Source organism: Mya arenaria, chromosome 6 (genome assembly GCF_026914265.1).
Source record: "Mya arenaria isolate MELC-2E11 chromosome 6, ASM2691426v1".
Classification (NCBI taxonomy): domain Eukaryota; kingdom Metazoa; phylum Mollusca; class Bivalvia; order Myida; family Myidae; genus Mya; species Mya arenaria.
In genome coordinates, this window is record NC_069127.1 from 22,949,098 (window position 1) to 22,962,871 (window position 13,774).

The 13,774-nt window shown below is 34.5% G+C and overlaps 1 protein-coding gene across 9 annotated transcripts in view; it reads right to left on the reverse strand.

Moving 5' to 3' along the window:
* LOC128237365 (palmitoyltransferase ZDHHC14-like) overlaps positions 1–10,218 on the reverse strand; it is a 32,709-nt gene extending 22,491 nt beyond the window's left edge. For all 9 annotated transcript variants that reach the window (XR_008261587.1, XR_008261588.1, XM_052952827.1 and 6 more), the window contains exons 1-5: positions 9,833–10,218; positions 7,478–7,638; positions 6,863–7,021; positions 2,024–2,161; positions 1,308–1,356 (exon numbers count right to left, since the gene is read on the reverse strand). Coding sequence is in view for 7 of the 9 variants with exons in the window: in XM_052952827.1 (XP_052808787.1) it covers positions 1,308–1,356; positions 2,024–2,161; positions 6,863–7,021; positions 7,478–7,638; positions 9,833–10,041 (716 nt within the window). In the remaining 2 variants the exon portion in view is untranslated. The remainder of the gene's footprint in view (positions 1–1,307; positions 1,357–2,023; positions 2,162–6,862; positions 7,022–7,477; positions 7,639–9,832) is intronic.
* Positions 10,219–13,774: the final 3,556 nt, after the last annotated feature.

A 13,774-nucleotide genomic window follows, 5' to 3' on the forward strand; every position in this document is an offset into this window, starting at 1 on the left:
TGTCTAAATATTGATATGCCACTGTTGGTCCGTTTTTTCTTCGATCTTTACAGCAGTTCTCATAAATATTCAAGGAAGATGATTAGTTATATCAGAGGGTGAGAAATGAATCTATGTTAGTCACGCCAAGCATTCTGCTACATTTCTGTATATTCTGACATTTCCTGGTAAATGTCATTAATGGGATGAAAACATTTCTCGGAAATATTACGCAATTCATTTCTGCTTCTTTTAAAAAACATGATGTTATCAATATTTAAATGTAAAGAACTTATACAATCTGCTAAAATATCTATTACACGGTTTGAAATATTACAAATTCCCAGGAAGTGTATACAATAACACATGCGCTGTGCAGTATTACCTACATCGCACATCACTCGGTACATGGTAAACTGTTAGTCTAGGGTTTAAGCCAGGCTTTAGAAATGACAGGATGCTGCTAAAAAGGGACAAGCTTATGGAGAAAAGGGCACATTGTGTCAGGCTTTGAAAAAACTGAACATTATGAATTTCACAGAAAATGTCAGGAAATGTGATTTATTGAAGTTACATTTGCCTGTAACTGCAAAATATGTTAATGCATATTTTAAGTTTTAATCAAATCAAAAGAATTATTTGATAATCTGAAGCATTTAACTCTATAGAGGCAGAAGGGTGCCCATGTTGGTCTCCATGAGGGCAAAGGATGCAAGCAAAGAGGGCAGGGTGTATCACCCTTACGTAACTCTTCAGCTTAAACTTGTTACTGTTGCCCATGAGACCAGGGACACAGTTCTCCATTCTGGATTACAGGTATTACTTCAGATACTATGATATCTATTAGAAGTCAGAACAAAATAAAACAATACTTCTCTCATCAATATACCCATATAAAGTTAAAAAAATAAAATCACCACGCCTATTTAATCTCCTTCAAATCACATTATAACAATCGGTATAACAGCAGATTCATACACAGTAGTTGGATGGGAACTCCTGCTTTGGTGCCGTATAACCTATAAATATTTTAGTGACATTGAACCTTAAATATTTATCAGTTTCTTCAGATTTGTCAAAGGGTCACTATTACCAACGTTCTAGCATAAAATAACTATGTCTCACTGCAGTTCACAAATTGAGAAAATCTCAAATTGAAGAAAACAATTTATTTAGGCATAATGTCACTATTTTTTAAAGGTCATATGACACCAAAGCAAAGCAGGAGTTAATTCCCATCAAACTACTGTGGATGCATAATGTACTGCGTGCATCACGACTCCTTTAATATTGCTTCCCACAACTCAACAACTTCAGTAAAAGGATATCTAGCCGGGGAGTCCCTCATTGCATGGAGAAAATTGTCGGCTTGTGAACCTGAAATTAGCACAGGAAAGGCACTTACAGGGAGATGATAATTTCATCAGAGCAATTCTGAGAAAAGTGTTTATGTTTTGCAAATATTTCTCATTATATTGTCACAATTCAAAGAGAAATATTTGCAAAACACTTTTTGTCATGACTGGAAAACGTTGTTAACATATTTCTAGCACTCCCATATAAAAAAAATCTTCCACATGACAAAAAGGACAAACAATAGCATTGTTTATACAAACTCATACCTGTTCAATATGAAATGCCATACAAACATTGATTGCCCATTAAACTTAACAAATATCAATTTTAACAGAATTATCACTTTAAGAAAGTCAATTGAATTCCATATTAAATACTTGTTAATGTATATACATGTAGTCTCACTTGGTAATATTTTACAGTGACTCTGGAATTAAACATAACTCTGGGACTAGAAGGTTTTAAATATATGAGACAGCTAGACTCATCACTTTTCAAAAATTGACTTTTCAGATTCCAGTAAGAAGGATGCTTATACCATTTTTCAATACGCAGAACACGCTTAAACATTTTAATACTCTGAGACTCAAAGATTTTAAATATAACAGACAGCTAGACTCATAACTTTCCAAAATTGACATTTCAGATTCCAGTGAGAATGCTGCTTATACAATGTTTCAATACTTACGCAGTATAAGATGTGTGAGCACGCAGGCGAAAATGTAGATACACAGGATAGACAAGGAGAGAATAAACAAGTAGAAGTAGCGGTAGTTTCGCTTCCCCACACAGTTCCCCAGCCACGGGCAGTGGTGGTCAAATCGCTCTGAAATATAGCAACAGATGTGGTCAAAATGTTCTGAAATATGGCAACAGAGGTGGTCAAAATGTTCTGAAATATAGCAACAGAGGTGGTCAAAATGTTCTGAAATATGGCAACAGAGGTGGTCAAAATGTTCTGAAATATGGCAACAAAGGTGGTCAAAATGTTCTGAAATATGGCAACAAAGGTGGTCAAAAAGCTCTGGAAAAAAGGCAAGAGATCAGATCAAAACACTCTACAATATGGCAGCAGAGGAGGTCAAAATGTTCTGAAATATGGCGACAGAGGAGGTCAGAATGCCTGAAATATGGCAACAGATGGGGCTAAAACGCTCTGAGGTATTGCAACGGTTAAGGTCAAATTGCTCTGAAAACAAACGATGTGGTAAAAAAGCCTGAAATATAGCAACAGATGTGGTCAAATATGTGAGATATTGCATCAGATGAGTTCAAAATGCTCTGAAATATAACAACGGATGTGGTCAATATGCCCTGAAATATAACAACGGATGTGGTCAATATGCCCTGAAATATAACAACGGATGTGTTCAATATGCCCTGAAATATAACAACGGATGTGGTCAATTTGCCTTGACATATAACAACGGATGTGGTCAATATGCCCTGAAATATAACAACGGATGTGGTCAATTTGCCTTGAAATATAACAACGGATGTGGTCAATATGCCCTGAAATATAACAACGGATGTGGTCAATTTGCCCTGAAATATAACAACAGATGTGGTCAAGTTGCCCTGAAATATAACAACAGATGTGGTCAATATGCCAGGGCTTCCATTAAGAATTGGAAACTGGAAGTATGAACTTCCTGTCAATCAATTTTGGAAGTTTTACACTGAATGATGAAGTAAAAATCTAATGAATATAATATCTTTTTCAATTTTTTTTCAACAAGTATATTCAAAATAAAAAAATGCAACTTTAACTTACCGTATATTATATAATAATTCATTTTACTTAAAAACAGTTAAACTGATTGAAATTTTGACTAAAAAGTAATACTGACGAAGGGTTTTGATATTTTTAACTTCCAAGCTTTCTACTTCGGAAGGAATCAATTTTGGAAGTTTTAACCCATTTCTAGGGAGTAATATACTTCCAAACTTCCTTTAATGGAAGCCCTGATATGCCCTGAAATATTGCAATAGATGTGGTCAATATGCCCTGAAATATGGCATCAGATGTGGTTAATATGCCCTAAAATACTGCAACAGAGGTGGTCAATATGCCCTAAAATATAACAACGGATGTGGTCAATATGCCCTGAAATATGGCAACAGAGGTGGTCAAAATGCTCTGAGATATGGCATCAGATGAGGTCAAAATGCTCTGAAATATACCAACAGGTGTAGTCAAAATGCCCCGATACATCTAGGTAGCAATAGAGGTAGTATGAACACTCTGAAATATGGCATAAGATAAAGTCAAAACACTCTGAAATTTAACAACAAATGAAGTCAAAAAGCTCTGAAGTAGTACAACAGATGTTGTCAAAACACTCTGAAATACAGAGACAGATGTGGAAAAAACACACAGAAATATGGCAACAGATGAAGTAAAAATGATCTGAAAAATAGCTACATGTACCGATGTGTTTAAATCAATCCGATATTTATAGCCATGGATATCGTCAAACAGGTGTTAAATATGGAGTGGGGAGAACTTACCCATACAGACCTACAGATAAGAACTTTCAATATAACCGAATGACTTTTGCATTTGGGTAATCAGGCTTTTGCATTGGGTACATGTTATTTTTACCTAGAGATTTGGAAGCCAATTGGATAAAGAGGAAAACTTGCATGTTTCATAAAATATGGTTAAAATATAAACCTACATGTATTCAATTGGAGAAGTCATGTTTGCAAGGAATGTTTCTGAATTTGAATCAATGCGATGAGCAATGCGTCACATTAATTTTTCCTGCAGTTTTCATTCATTAATTGAGTAATGATTATTGGTAAAAGCATATAACCTGGAGGATATGTACATTGTATGTTCCTTTAACAATTGTGTACACAAACATTTTGCATGTGTTTTCATAAGCTAAAAAATCATTTTAATTGAGTTTTCTGTAATCTGAATTACGTAATTAAGCAAATACACTGCTCATCAGGAGCTCTGAAATAGAATTAGCAGTAGTTTTTCTTCCTTCACAGTTCCGTTAAGCCAAGGTTTGTTCTAATCAAAACTCACTAAATTAAAAGCTATAGCTTGGGTCACTGGAAAAGTCCGAACACTTGATCAATATTAAGGATGATAAAATCATTTAGAGATGTATCACTGATCAGTAGCAGCCAAAAAATTGCCTCCGAAATGTTCCTTTACAGTAAATACCAGGTACAACATTGAATGAGATGTCAGTATAATGATCTAACAAGAATTATTTAAAAAAAAGTCTGATTAAAATCTCCACCTGCATTGATCAACAATGTTTCCTGCTGTTGATTCCAACGTTTCATGGCTGTTCCCTACGGAATTTATTGTCCAAACAATCTGTGTAATTATTTTCAATACTGGCATGGAACTTTGCATCTTATCGATAAAGTATATTCCATTTTATTTACTTCTTGCCCATAAATGTTGAAGCTCTGAGAAAAATTACTGACACAAACAATTATTGATGCTGACCAAATGTCTGTCTACCTTACTTTACCACATTTTGATTTCAGTTCAGACTCAACCTATGGATACTAAGCACAACTCTTTTGAATCTTTTAAATATATGGATTGAACAAACAGATAGAACTAGAACTCAGTGAAGCAAATGTTTCACCTTTCACATGCGCACATATTTTTTCAAATAAAGGCCAAAGGGACCTGAATCTTTGAAATCAATATATTTGCTTCTGACCACAAACAATGTGCACACCAAGTTTTAAAACTCGACACAAAGTCATCTAAAAGTATTTGATTGTGAACGCCGAAATTGTTTTTCATAAAATTCACCATGACCTTGACCTTTGACCCCAAAACAACAGGGTCCATCTTCAGACTATTAATAACATGCATATAAAGTTTGAAAACCTTATACCACGGTACTGAAAGCATTTCTTAGGTGTCAGCCATGTAGTGCAGGCGTCACAACAATTATGTCTATGTTAGTCACTAACTGAATCAATCGCAATACCCACTTACAAATGTTGGAGTCTGAGTCATAATCTAGACGTCCATTGATTTAAGACAAATTCATAAACATACAGAAAGGAGAAATATAATTATCTAATTGGAAATATTCATGCCAGATTTAACTTTGATTTATGAATCAGAATAATAATGGATCTATCCAACATGGCATTCATTTTTTACATTTTCATTTGCATGAACTACGCAGTCTGATTAACAAGCCCCCAAAACCAGAAGTCCTAGCAAAAGTTTCAACATCTCAACTCCTGTACTTCCTTTAGTGACGAACCCTGCATTTGACTTGTACATATAAAATACCGGTAGTCAGGTTTTAGCTCTTAGACAAATGCTTTATAAGATTTCTTACGTCAAATTAGCTGCTAATTTAATTTCTGTAAGGAAACTTAGGGAGATTCCTCTTAATAAGGCCAGGTTATTGATTAGAGTATTTCCTCTGAACTGAAGTGCCATGGTATTGCCTTACAAACCATTGATTATTCTACCAAGACTATAAAACCACGTAAATGGATGAGTCTCAAAGAAATTGGAAGATGGATTTCCAAACAGCATAGAAAGGCCATCATGAATATATCAGACCTTTATATTTAACTTCTGCTGCAGAATCTATTTTCTATTCAAACATTGAAAGAACCATACTCTCCATAAACGTCTGGAGTTTTTGCTGTGGTTTGGGCACAAGATAGAAAGACATATGCATAAGCAAATTGAAGAAAACAACAGAACAATTAAATTTTCCCTATCTGACAGAAAATTTCTGGTGTAAATTTTACATTTTAAAAATCACATAACAATGTAATGTACAATCATGCCATTATGAGGGTAATTATCTTCATGTCTTCAGAATTGCTTTTAGTGGAAAAGTACTGAATTACTGCATGTAATATAGCTGTTAAATTTATGGTATTACGTGCACTGCGTCACATTACTTTTACAATTACATTATGGTTTCAGTATTCCCTACTCAACAGAAAGTCTACAAAAGTTTAATGTACATTATTTTCTAACCAAGAGCACCTTATAAGGCATGCAACATGTGTTTAAATACATTACTTGAATAAACAAACAATCAGCACATTGCTTGCAGCTCTGAATCGCAGAGAATATCGCTTTTTGATCATTGAAAAATCTAAGCAAATCTGACTTTGCTGTGATCTTTGAAAAAATGTAAAGTTGCCTCGGTCAAGGCCACTTAGTCACTCGAGTGCCCTGGGGGATGAGCCCTGCCTTAGTGTAAGCCAATGCTTATCTATTGTTGTTATTACATTCAACCAAGGGGCATAATTATCAAAGCCAGATTTATGAGCTTCGCTATACATGTGTGTACAAGTGTACCAAGTTTCATCTGAATATCTTAAAAGGATTTTGCATGATAAAAAAAAGTCAATGATACACCATTTGCTGTCAAAGAATAACACTAAACCTGACCTTTTTTCTCCGAAAAGCAACTTGAAAGTGTTAAAATATTCAACAGAATACAAGTACAGACAGTCTATGTATTTTTCCAATAGATCAATCATCATGATTTTCATTACTCACCAACACAGTTATCACAAAGGCTGCAGTGTGAGGCTCTGGGAGGTCTGAATATTTTACATGTGAAGCAGTACTTCAACTTCACCACCTGACCTCGAATCAGCACCTCCTTGGTGCGTGGCGGAGGGCGGTATGCTCCTGGCACTGATGGGTTGGGGATATCTGTGGACAACAAACAATGTGTGACAATCGTGAAACACAAGTTACATGTATGAAGTCAAGGGATCAATGTGAGATATTTATTAAACAGTTTGAACTGTTATTGTCCTTTGATAAAGATTTAGTTCAGGGAAGGCAGTAAGCGAGACTAAGCCACATGTTTATTAATCACTTGATTGCAATCAAGAGATAAAAAAATATTTACATACTTTGAATAGATGTTTTAAATCTATAAAAAAATAAAAACATTGAACATTAAAAAACCTCTTAGACCATAATAATGTCTTAAAGCATTTATGCATTTTCAACTTAGTTTTAAATTATACTTAATAACTTATGAGGTCCTTCTTTTTCAAAGTTTTCAAAAAATGTATACCTCCAACAATCTCTAGACATTCATACCAGCTGCACAGTATCATGAGTGTGTTCAACCCATCAATCAATCATAATCAAGCATACCGATCTGCCTCTCAATGTCAGCTGCCTCGTCTGAAGTGGCTCTAGGGATGACACCCGGGTCACTGAAGCTGGTTCTGAACAGGGTTGCCATGACGAAGATGAACAGTGCCCCGCCCACAGCTGGAATCGCTGGTGTCACATGCACAGCCAGGTATGGACAACTAGAAGGATTTGAACATGGAACATTAAAATACCTAGTTTTTTATAAAGCTTCATGTCCAGTAGCTAAACAGGGCTTTGCCCCCTATAAACTGACCCCAACAAAGATGCTGCACTGGACCCACAAAAGGGCCTTATGCCTTTAACCACTCGCTAAGGAAGCCTTTTGTTCAAGTGAGTCCTGGACCACCGGCGTAAAGTGAACTTTGAAATACCCAGAGGTAACACTGATAAATGTAAATATAGATATACTTTGCAAATCTCTAGTAATTTCTTTAAACAAACATTCAATCATGTTCAACCAATTGTATACCATTTTTCAAGTCAATTTCAGTTGGATAATTATAGTCTAAATGTTCCCTGTAAATGTGACTTAAAAAGCATGTAGCTGATATTTCTGGAGTTCAATACGTAAACATTTTTAAGATACCAAGTTTGGTGATAACTGGTTGTACATTAGCCAACTTTTGAGAGCGGACACTGTAAATACAGCTTTGGCCAATTCAAGGGTCATAGCTCTTTAGTGACTGAGGCGACATGGCTGGTTATCAGTAATCTGACCAAGATATTCTGCCCAAACGCAGATAGTAGTTTTTATTGAATCCCCTGTCAATTATAACTTTGATGTCCTTTCTTCTTTATTCATACAAACAGCGTAAAACTAGATAGCTCAAATTATGAATGTTTTGTTTTTGACCATAAAATGTGCTGCGTCAGTCTTTGCCTTAATTTTTTTTCACCATTTGTCCTTTCAGGCAAGTAATTTAAGAAAACTACTTGCCCAAAAACAGTTTTACTTGCCCAAAATAACCAATTCATGCATAAATACACGAAAGCCAATATTTCAATATAATAATAACGTTCAATCGGGATTTGTGAATTGTTGCTAAGGAATTATGTAAACAGAGGGATCTAAATTTCGTAAAAATGCACTTGCCGGTTCGGGCAACCACCTGGGAATTTTGACTTGCCCGAAACAGTTTTTACTTGTCCAGGGCTTCGGGCAACCCAGTTACGACAAAGACTGCTGCGTTGGTTAAAATTGACCTGCGAAAGACTGTTCTTGGACAAAATGTCCCGCACCCCAAAAGCTACAGCAATAAATGAATTTTAGCGACAGCATACTGCAAATGGAAAATGAATGTATTACCCGACGTCTTGACAATTTCGTCCAATTTTTTTCTTCAGAAACAGGACAACATAAAAGGGGATTATTTCTACAACATTGCAAATAAAAATTTTTTTACGACAATTGATGTTGCAATAAAATGCCAAATTTAATGATGTTGATTTATTTTCTAATTTAGACCCCTAATATGTTTTATGTCAATCAAATTGACTCATATTTCCATATCAGAGAGCCACAGGCCCCATTCCTGAAATGGTGAGAGAACACTGACCAACACAAATACACACTAAGCTGTCAAATGACATCAGACCCATAGAGAAAGATGAAAAGGTAGCACTGAGTATTTCTAGCAGTTAAAATGGGTGCACGGCATGATGCTATGGACGAAACGTCTGGCAAAAACACTCATTGGGGAAACAATAAAAACTTTTTTAGATATGAAATGGAGTAAGATTTCCACCTGAAAATCATTGGAAAGACAGTTCTGTCTCAGATCAGAAACAATTAATTTGAACTAAAAGAGAGAGCCTTTACATGCAAGATACTTATCAATACAAGATAATAAAATGAGAGAAGGCACAAAAAACACAATGGACTAAGACCATAACCTGCCACCATGTAATAGCCTCATAAGTTCAAATATTTGATCATTGCAAGAGAACATGCTTGAAGGTGATTCACACAATAAATGAATAACTTTGCTTTGTATTAACTTTGCTGTTTTATTACACCAAAGAGAAGTTGACTTCCCAGACCACTTTATCTGTAGCCTTTCTGGAATTTTCACATTAGGTAAGAGTATATGATTTACATGTAGCATTTGAACAGAGATGAATTTTGCCCAAAAATTGGTCAGGAAAAAATACAGATATTGATTGGACTAGTAAAACTCAGATGTGGTGCTATTGTAATTTATCCCCGCAGTTGCAGGTGCACTTTTCTACTTAATTATTTTGTGCAGGATTACTTCTCTCCCTGATTCATTTAATTATTATACAGCGCTTCTATGTGTGTGAAAAAATGCTTTTAAATTTGTATCATTGAAATATATTCCAAATAGAACTTACTCAAAACCGAAAAATAATCCACATGTTGCAATAATTAAAGTACAAGTAAAGTAAAATATTCCATTTTGTCGAGCCATCATTATACGACCATTACAGCAGAACTTGTTTTTGCCTGGAAACACTTCCCATTTACGAACATTCTTGGGCATCCTCCCCTCCTGCTTAGCGGGAGAGTCAGATGTGACAGGCCTGTATGACTGGTCTTTCATTCCACGTCAACAAGTTCACAGTGTAACACATTTGAAAAACTTAAATTCCTGAACATCAACAGTTATTATTTCATAAAAACCCTACATTCTCGCTTTGTAAACACTTAATTTATGTAAAAAAAACTGACTAATATTTTTGTTGCCATTCACATAATTAATGCGCTTGCGCAATTTGATTTCCGGGTTGGCTGGACTTGATCTTTTGCGAAATAAATCATTTAAAACGCGGTGCGGGGTGATACAGGAATCCAGTGGATTTCACGTGAAATCCACTCAGAACTCAGTTATTTTAATTAATAATTTATTTATTTTTGTATACATATTAGAAAGTGCCTCATGAAGGGTTTATATTTCAAATTTTATTGAAATTGGTCAAAAAAATTAAGAAGTTAGAGCAATTTTTCATTTTTTTCCAAAAATAGATCGGAAATCGAGGTGAAATCCAGATTCCGATAAGTGAAATCCACTCATAACTCATTAATTTTAATAAATAATTTTCTGTTTTTGTATATTTATTAGAAAGTGCCTCATAAAAGGTTTATATTTCAAATTTTATTGAAATTGGTCAAAAAATGAAGAAGTTAGAGCAATTTTCGAAAATAGATCGGAAATCGAGGTGAAATCCAGTTTTCGAGAAGTGAAATCCACTCATTACTCATTAATTTAAAACGCAGTTAACAGTTTTCAATATTGTTTTGGCGAAACCATTTCCCAGTCCCGGTCTCATCCGGTGTCTGTTTTTAAAATTATAGGTATCGGCCATGATTGAGAAGGTGTGAATGACCGCGGTATAATAGGATTACAATTGATTAAAGTTGTTAAAAAAACTGAACATATTGAATATCAATTAAACAAAAAAAAATAAACTAATAATAAATAAAGGTTTTATATAACAAAATGGTTTTATAAAGGCCGTTAAGAATACGCAAATATTGAAACGATAGTCACAAATTGCGTGGACATTGTTTCAATATTATATTTAAAACATTTTTAATTGTATTTGTAAACAATGTCTTATATACGAATATTTGCAACAATGGCAAAGAAAAGTCAATGAAAATTTGTTTTGTTTTTAATGTGTGTACATAACTTATCAACCACATTTGAAGTTGACACTTGATAAGACAATATAGCGTTAAGAAATCTTACAATTGCTTTTACAAAATTTTGTTTAAGTTCTAATGACTTAAGAATGCTTATTGGTAACTGTGATAGACTAGAAATCGCGTTATTGTCAAATATGTGATTCTAATGAATTAGAAGACGAGTACCATTTTATGATAATAAATAAGATATTTTGGACTCAATAACGAAAATAAAGTTTATTTTCGCGAAAATGAGATAAGAAAACTTGTTAAAAAGATTTTGTTGTTATTAAAAAATAAAATCTTTATGGTTAGGTGATATGAGATAAAAGTTAGTCACTTTTTTAAAGTCTGTTGCAAAATACCCCTCAGTAATTTGTCTGGCACGTGCACCTTTTGTGACAACTCCCTAGTAATAAACAGTAGAGGCCTCTTATAAAATCGATCACAGACAGGCCTGACAACAGTAGCTAAGTGACAGCGTCGAAACACTTAAAATTGTTAATCATAGTCTCGAATGACAGAATTTATATTATACGTTTTATTCTTGGTTAAATTCTTTCGCTCCTTTTTAAAATAAAAATATATCAAAGCTCAATGTGGAACAAATGAAATGTACATTCGTGACTATGATATTCCTCTGATAAAAAAATAGTAAGATTTAGTAACAGAAAAAATAGGTAAAATTACTACAGAATATGAAAAATACTAACAGCAATTTAATTTCGAACCAGTAAGCGCTTCACTATTTTTATATGTTTTCTATATTTATGCAAAACATTTTATTTTCACCTCATATCTTACGTATATCACATCTCCTCTTACATATTAATATATGCCACCACCGACTACTACAAATTCTCTTTCTTCCCAAGAGCTGTCTTCCATTGGAACAACCTCCCACCCAACATAGTGGCCTGCCCTACCCTGGAGCAGTTCAATCAGGCTGTCTGCCAGATTGAACATGTCTCGCCATAGGGAGCTATCAAATATATTATTACTTTTTAAACCTAACCTGTACCTCCTTATTTTAATTTTGTTTTAAAAAAGTACTGTTTCTTTCACAACTTTTACTAACATTCTTGCAGCTTGACGCGCAAATATTTAGGTCCCAGTAGGGGTTTGATATTATTTTCGGTAACCATATTGAATTTAAACAATTAATACTTAATATTCATGTTTTTGCTTATTTTCGCGCAAAATACTTTTATTTTCGTCAAAAAAAATAGTCTAATTAGCCAGGCATTTAAAAAGAGCTTAATAAATTGTCGATCTTGTTAACAAAACATCGGCAAAACAACCCGTTGCCCGAAGCCATAAGGTATTTTAATACATTGGGACCGGGATTTAGGAGACCGGATGAGACGGGATAATACGGTGAGAGATCGGGAAATAGTATCGCCCATATCGTTTCTCAAGAAATATTACTTCCCCTTTTTGTATTGTAGCCAATCGTAAATACTCGGCCATCTCCGACAAATATAATAATTGTATTTTCAAACTATATGGTTTCATATATATTCTTGTATATAAAATGGTTGTATTTCTTACTAGTATAGTGTTAATGGTACAAATTTAAGATCGTGAATTCTAGCGGTCTTTCGTCCGTTTCAGTTAAATTCAGCCAACAAAAGTAAAACCCCGCAAGCTCGGTCCTGTAACTGAATAATGCAGTCCAAGATCGCTTTATCACTGATTATAAATAGCAACGACTATGCAGTACGGATCTTCCTTAAAAAGTAGCCAGAAAATGGTGTTTGGTGGTAGTTAGTTATATTACTGCATAATTTTCTTGCGCGGTTGATGCATGCACGCACATAACTGGTGTTCTCTTCAGAGTTGAGCACTGTGTTAAACGGGGAGATAATGAATGTAACGTGCACCGACAAACTAAGTAAGTGGAACGTAACTAGGATGAAAACTAAAATTAGACGCTGTAAAGTCAAAGACTATAGGTGTAGATGAAGGGACAGTTTTAAAATTTTAAAAGATGCCAGCAGACATGGAAAATGAAGAAGTGAAATCGAAATTGAAACACGTCTTTGTACTTCTTATGTGACAAGAGTTTGATGAAATTGACTCGGAAAATATTAAAGCAAAGCTCTATGATGCCTTGAAGATGCCATTCCAAGATTATGTTCCATAGGCAATTGTGATAGAAGAAGGACTATCAAGTCTAGAACGTACTACCATCTGACATAATTTATGTTGCTAAAAAACAGCGATATCACACATCTGTCAAAAGAAAATAAGCTCAAAGCTTTAAAAATATACATTAAACTATCAAATGAACACTATTCGAGCATATATTGGCCACCATTAATCAATCATCTTCCTGAAATCTGGCACAAACAGGGGAGGTGACGCTTCAGAGCAAGCCAATGCCATAGAGGCGATGAAACATGACATCTCACTTGATCCATTTATAAAAAAAAATCGAACACACAGATGTCGTATCAAAAAGACAAGTAAAAAAATAATAATAGTCGAATAAGACCTATCTTTGTGCTCTCGTCTTGTACCATCAACCATAATAACAAGCCAGTTAGGATCGAGACAACCTGGATAAAATCCACCCTAAGTTTTATATAGTCGAAACTCCTTATGTCGATATATGTATTCTGTATTTAAATATTGTATGTCCTTGT